General features: G+C 43.0%; 1 protein-coding gene and 1 non-coding gene across 2 annotated transcripts; both read left to right on the top strand.

Annotated features, from left to right (window-relative positions):
• Window positions 1-630: 630 nt before the first annotated feature.
• On the top strand, window positions 631-704 carry TRNAW-CCA (transfer RNA tryptophan (anticodon CCA)). The gene has a single exon. It is a non-coding gene; the product is annotated as a tRNA-Trp (tRNA).
• A 1937-nt stretch (window positions 705-2641) lies between these two features.
• LOC123098164 (ATP synthase protein MI25) lies at window positions 2642-3337 on the top strand. The gene has a single exon (XM_044520063.1). The coding sequence runs from the start codon at window positions 2678-2680 to the stop codon at window positions 3254-3256; it is 579 nt and encodes a 192-aa protein (XP_044375998.1). The 5' UTR covers window positions 2642-2677; the 3' UTR covers window positions 3257-3337.
• Window positions 3338-7330: the final 3993 nt, after the last annotated feature.

The raw sequence follows: 7330 nt of genomic DNA, 5'->3' as shown, positions 1-7330 counted from the left end.
GAAGTAATTTCATCGATAACCACTAAATGATTAAGTAGCGATGTATGCAAAGCTAGACAACGAACATTTCATAATACACTTGTTCTGCATATCTTTAGGATAAAAGATAAAACTGCGAAAAAATCCGTTTTCCTAAATAAAAAGATCAAGAAATCTATTTTGTATGGTTCTTATTTCGTTGAAAACGTTTCCATGAGACTTTCTTTCATTGAAGAAGTCCATGACTTGTTCTAGGTGAGATGAGGTTGAACAGGCTTTAGAAAAAATGCAAAGAAGGGTACATGAGGGTGGAATAAAAATCAAAAAGATGACCCCTTCTTTCTTCCTGAGCATTACCGATAAATATTCATTCTTTATACGTTAGGTTGGGTTTCAGATGTATATCATTTATTATATGAAACCAAAAAGAAGAAATGACAAGAAAGTTGTATATAGATGGAGGAATAAATTATGATGTGGAAAACAAGGCAGGGGTTCAAATCCTGTCATCCCTACCTATTACTTCTCCTATGGGCAGTAATGAGGGATCAATTGAGATCGATTCAAATTGGACAAAATTCAGAGTTTCATTTTTTTATATGCATGCAGTACAAAAATCATCCTTTTCTTTACTGCTTTATCTCCCGGAAAGCGCTCTTAGTTCAGTTCGGTAGAACGTGTGTCTCCAAAACCCAATGTCGTAGGTTCAAATCCTACAGAGCGTGATTCTGTTCTTGTTATGTCGAATCCAAAAAAAAGAACTTATATAAATATAAGAAAATGAGACAGTAATGAGGTCCATATCGTCATCGTAATAAAAAGAAAGATCTGCAAGCATTCTTTATGGGAGTCGGGGCTTTCTGATTTGAAGTTGCTGGAAAAGGACCTCTGTGATCGGTTGATCATTAGTCGTTTTTTAAGGTAAGTAGGCAGGGGTGTCTTGATCGAAACCGAACTTCAATTCCACCAAGCTCAGATTCTATGCAGCAGTGGGGAAGACCTGTTTATACTTTTATTGAGAATTCCATTTCTTCCTGCCGCACCCCAATTCTTTCCCAGCAGTTGAAAATTGATATGAGATCTTGAACCCAGGGGGCTCCTATGTTCTGGGCAGAGGCATTGATGCGGGCTATTAGAATAAGGTGGTAAGGTCCAGGCATCTTCAAACCCCACATATGCCCTCTTTGATCTAGTAAGGGGAATGATAGAAACAGGAATGTTGCAGAGTAAAGTGTCAGCACTCATCCCCAAACTCCATAGGCCCCGCAATAGAAAGAGTTTACTTCGGTGCCGGAGAGCCGAAACCGCTAACCAAAACAAGACATATTCACTTTGACCACAGCCACCCGCACTTGCCTACCCGACTGGCTATTTTAGCTATTCTCTCTTCAACCTTCCTCTAACCTAAAATAGTCGTACCGCTCCCCCTTTAGAGATAGATTTCTTTATTCTCTAAGCTAGCTAAACGCCCAAAACATAATAAGCTAAGCCTCCGTCGATTTAGCCAAAGCAGGCCTGGAGAAAATAATGGGAGTCGGTGTCCCTTAAACGCCTTGTTTCCTCTTCTTTACGGTGGCTTCTTCTTAAATGAAAGAATATCTCTGCTGCGCTTATGCCTTCAAACCCGAAAACAGTGGTTATTACGACACCAGGTGAAATAGCTGCTTTTTCTTCTCTTCCTCCCCTCGACCTATTGAAGTTGTGCTCACCCGCAGCCCTAAGCCCTACAGTTCCTTCGCTTACCGCCTAATCTTAATCTATTGCCCTGCCTCCAAGAGAAGAAATGGCACCAACCGATACAATGGCAGCTAGTTCCAGGGAAGCTGATTCAATGGAAGTTGGATTGCCTAGTTGCTTTTGAGTTCGATTTGAACTAGTTTCCAAGCTTTTTTTTCATCCATGCCTATAAGTATAATTATCTTTTCCAATCCGAGTGTTCCATCGGACTTACTCCATTTGCTTCTAGGGTCCATTTGCTTCTAGGGATAGATAGGGCTGGAGTCGTCAGTGCTAGAATGAAATGTGAATGAGAGCATAGATTGATTGTCTCACTGCATGTACGTATAGTAACCGGTTAATAATACTAAGGGTCCCTAATACTAATCTCGACATGAGAGGAACGTGTCCTCTCGGCCTTGATATATACTAACAAATATGGTTTTTTCACTCAGACATGAGAGGTGAGATCGATTATATGATGGAGATAGATGGAGGAGCAGAAAGTGAGAGATTGTGGCGTGAAGCACATGTAAGGTGTACAACTCTTGAGACGGATGCATCGAGGTGCCGGCCTGTGAGAACGCTCGTCATAGCATTGCGCCATAATTTTGTGATGGGTCTTTCGTTTTAAAAATAGGAGTTTTTCGGGTCTAGTTTACCGGTCCGTCAATAAATGCATATGAAAAGTGAAATAGTTGATGTGATGGATGTGCCCGGTATCGATCAATGAAACATCGGCTCGACGCAGGATTTCAATAGAACAAAAAACATCGTAAGTAGTAGAGGAATAGGTACTTATTCCCGGCCAGCGGTATCATTGCTGCTCCCCGCCTAATGCGGATCATTGTGCAATGCTTATGTGAAATCTCAATCCAAAACTTCTTCGTTTCGTTGGAAAAACCAACGCCGACGTCAAGATCAGTCTCCTTTCCTTTCAAAAGTGAGCGAGCAGAGCTGAAAAAGATGGAGTTACCTGGAGATGAGATTTCTTTCTACGGATATGAAGGATAGAAATATGCTATTTGCTGCTATTCCATCTATTTGTGCATCAAGTCCGAAGAAGATCTCAATCTATAATGAAGAAATGATAGTAGCTCGTTGTTTTATAGGCTTTCTCATATTCAGTCGGAAGAGTTTAGGTAAGACTTTCAAAGAAACTCTCGACGGGAGAATCGAGTCTATTCAGGAAGAATTGCTGCAATTCTTCAATCCTAACGAAGTAATTCCGGAGGAATCCAATGAACAACAACGATTACTTAGGATCAGCTTGCGAATTTGCAGCACCGTAGTAGAATCATTACCAACGGCACGCTGTGCGCCTAAGTGCGAAAAGACAGTGCAAGCTTTGTTATGCCGAAACCTAAATGTAAAGTCAGCAACACTTCTAAATGCCACTTCTTCCCGCCGCATCCGTCTTCAGGACGATATAGTCACAGGTTTTCACTTTTCAGTGAGTGAAAGATTTGTATCCGGGTCTACGTTCAAAGCTTCTACCATAGACCTAATTCGAGAAGGCTTGATAGTCCTAAGAAAGGTGAGGGTGGGGGGTTCTATTTAGGAAGAATAAGAAGAATCTCATTCATGTGTTCATGCTAACAGAAGAGCGGATCCAATACACATAAGACTTTTTTTCAGGAAATTCCTAATGTAAATGATGAATTTGGGATGTCATGCCCCACAAGTTAGTTGCCCAAGCGCTCCCTAGGAGGGCAGTCTACCACAAGATAGAGTTTGAGCCTGGAGCCAAAGCCCCAACCCCTCCATTTTAGGTTTTTATCAGGAAAGAATTTCAGGAAGTCATATCGGCCAGATAAGCCTCTGACGGCTCCATATTGATTTTTCCCCAGTTTTCTTTCAGAAGAAGCGGGAGCCATTTTGCATTGAAACTCGGTATCAGCAGAGTCATCTCCTGAGAAAGACTTCTTTCTTATTTATACAAGATTTCAGAGAACATAGTGAAGCCCTCAAAGCGCTAACAAAGTCGTAAGTAGAGAAGTTTTCCAAAAAGATACCTCGTTTTTCCATTAAGTGTGCGTTGTCTGATGAAGAATAACGGGGGAGCCAACTCAATAACCTAGCGGAGGAACCGTCCGGACTTGAAACAGCGGATGCAACCCTTGCATTTCGTTCTTTTGTTATTTACTCTATTTTCGCTTTGGCACTCACTTCCTTTGGAATAAGGGCATTTTTCTTCTCTACTCGTTCCGTTGACCATCAAACAGTTTCTTAATTATGTTATGTCAAATGATGGGAAAAAGGAAGGAGTAATCAAAAAAGACTAGAACTACCCGATCCATTTAAATACGATACGAAGGAAACGGACTTCAATCCCTCATTCTTATTGTTTGTTCTTCTGATCCCCTTGTTTTTCACTCGCTTAATTCGGAAGAGGAAAACGACAGCAGCTAAAGTGAGAAATAAACAACTGCTCGGAAAGCTTCGGTTTGAGCGTTGGTTTTGATGACAGTGAAGAAAGCTCGCCCAAAAGACGTACGTGGAACCAATGATACCAAAAAAAGAATCAAATATGAGGAGAACTGGGTGCATTGGTAAACGGCTCCGCCATAGCTTGTACGACTTCTGAATCCTATTAATGGCGCTCTCCGAATAAATAAGTAGATACAGGCGGACTACATACACGTGCTCTCCGAGTAGGGAAAGTGAGAAATCTACGGTCTTCCATCCGCAGATGTGACAAATCCAATCCAATTTGGTCTTGTCCCGTGGCTCGGACCCGGTCGCGTAAATGCAGCTACCACTACGACGGGATACTCTAGTTATTTACTCTGTTTCAATCCCTATTTGGCCATTCAACAGTAGCGTACGGCCTTTGGAAAGCATCTCTTCCTAGAGGGGACTCCCGCTTGTGATCTTCTTCCTTGGGTCGGAGAAAATAGAACTTACCAATTGGAAATGGAAATGCCGAATGAATTGAACCAAACTACGGAAACTGTGGTTGAGCTTGCCTGTCATCAACGAAGGATGGTTGTGAAGTTGGTGGAAGAAAGCAAACCAATGAATGCAGCTAGTCACCCCAAAAGGCGAGCCCATGTCTTTTGAGAAACTGACACAACCTGTTGTGTTGACTTATCTTATACTAAGGGTCCGTCCCAGCCAACAAGGGATTTCTCATAATTCTAGGATGAAACAGCATCATATCTCAGCTTGATTATGAGAGAGATTGAAGTGAAAGAACCCGGTTTCAGAGCGTGGAAACGGAAAAGAATGAGGTGAAAGGGCCGACCCATGCGGCCCACTTAGAATGTGCTTTGACTTCCCCAGGTTGTACAATAGCACTATTTTCTGGACCCAAGTTCGAAAGGATTAGGGCACTGGATTGAAGAATAGCTCAGTCCGATAGAAACTTAGGTTGGGCTGGCGGAGGGATGAGTGGAGCTTCTGTATGACATGTACTGGTGTTTCATTAGTCCCTTGATCGGGTACCCGAAGCTCGCTTTGAGGAAGCAGTGCCATTTGGTTCTTCCTTCTTTCACGTCCATCCGCGAATGATTTGAGAATTCTTTTCATCACTGTTTGGATCGCAGACTTGACCGTTGTCTATAGAAAGAAAGTGCTCACTCGTTTTCTGTTTGTTTTCATGTGCGCATACACTCAGCCTAATTTAGTAAGTGTGAAGTGGAAGGGCGAGTACGGGTGAAAGCCCACTACCTTCCGGATAAAAGATATGCTCGATTTATAGATAGCTTTGCTTCACTATATAGCATGGGACGAATTGATAAGCTCTGAATGCAGGAAGGGAAACCTTAGAGCTTTCTTCGCTTATCTTCCCAAGCAGACCATATGATTCTCATTATTCTATTTCTCTGTCATTCCAACCAGCATTCCCGCTTATTCTGATTTGAGTGATGTGTGGTACCGGGGATAATGCAATTGATGGTGCTTGTGGCCCCACAGAATGACAGTATAAAAGGAAATAGGCAGCAAGGGAGTTGGGTAGACTAAAGATACTGCCTTTAGCCCTCTGCGACCTTTTTTTTGAAGTCGAGTCGTAAGGAAAGATCGATAGGATTTGGTCCATTTGGTGTCCTTCCAGACGGAGAAGCGAGAACCCTTTCTTCTTTGACCGCTTGCCCTCCTGGCACAGATGTGGAAAAGGTCTCAGTTGCGGAATCAAATATGAATGAAGTTAGAACAATCAGCGTAAGCTCTTTCTCTAGGGCCACTATCAATAATGACAAGAACTCTTACCAACTAGCTTATCCGGTCTCCTTCTCCTTCGTACCCCTAGCGGATATGAATAATAGGAAGAAACAGGTCCTTTCTTAAGGCGGGCATTAGACCAGAGTTTCGTGAACCGGAGAAGATCGATAAAGCTTAGAACTTGCTCGTTTGCAGGAGGAGGCGGTGGTATGACTCCGTCCGTTGAACGAGCATTTCGTGCCACCTGTTCGGCGTCCACATCCACTACCATTTTCTGATCCTAGTATCTATAGCAAAATCGCTATTTGCCTCACTCTATAGAAGGCCTCCCGTATGTAAGATCACCAACCAAGTTCCTTTCTTCTTTTGTTTGTGCCATCTTTACCAACTTCTACTTCTTGGCTGGCTTGATGCTTACAGGTCTTGCCTCTGCTGATACTGGTCATGGGGACAAGAACTCCGTGGGAAGAGAGCAGATACCAATCCTAAACAACCCTTAGAATGGCCTCATCCAAACGGATGATTTTCATTGATAAGATGGGCAGGTGGTATGTTGATACTGAGCCGCTTCCCCTATAGTTGTTAGCTCGTTCTTGACAAATCCGATCGGGTCTTCATAATCTGGAGTAAAAGGATTCGAACCTTTGCATGCCGATACCAAAAACCGATGCCTTACCACTTGGCTATACTCCAAACAAACGGTAGGTTCCTGGAGAACCGTGGAAACTAGTTAGTTCAAATCGAACTCAAAAGCAATGCGCATTATCTACGCCTTTTTTTGATTCACCAAGACCCGGCTGATACAAACGAATAGTGGGAGTTCTTTCTTACGAATATAAATGGAGAAAATATCCCTAGTACCTTTGTCCTCTGCAAAGATCATAAGATCAGATGGAGTTGGATTGATTTCTCGCATCCACTAGATCAGAGATCAGAGTCAGGGGAGCTCTCGTAAGTGAGCCTAAGTAAGTAGTGTGGTTCGAGTGGATCAGTCACCGCTGAGTTCTGCTTTCCTCGCAGAGTTGGTTTTAGCCGGAACCGCGCTCTTGCCTTCTTCTTGTGCCCCTTGATTATTGATCTGAATTCAAGTTAGATTAGAGAATACCGGTGCCTTTTGATCCACCCTTAGGTTTGAAAACTGTGGAGGTTCAGTTACAAAATGCAGTTTATGAGGCTGCTTTGTATGCCAGTGTGCAGGAAGGAGAGTTGGAAGATATACCTAGATCCCCCAATAGAGAAAAGAGCGAGCAGGTTACCTACTCTTGTGGTAGATGGCGGCACTAGAAGTTGATGCTTTTTATGGACGGAGATAGAAATTCGATTTCCAATAGAGCTGCAAACGCTACTGTAAGCCGAAGACGAATGCTGGCCAAAAGTAAGCAAAGCAGGAGAGGCGTCATTTCCTTCAGTTGGTCAACCAACAGGTCTCCTCACTCTAGCATTTCTTCTTTGTTCGGTCGCAAGGCAGGGA

Source organism: Triticum aestivum, chromosome 4D (genome assembly GCF_018294505.1).
Source record: "Triticum aestivum cultivar Chinese Spring chromosome 4D, IWGSC CS RefSeq v2.1, whole genome shotgun sequence".
Lineage (NCBI taxonomy): Eukaryota > Viridiplantae > Streptophyta > Magnoliopsida > Poales > Poaceae > Triticum > Triticum aestivum.
Note: the sequence above shows the minus strand (reverse complement) of the source record. Positions and strands in the feature narration are given on the sequence as shown.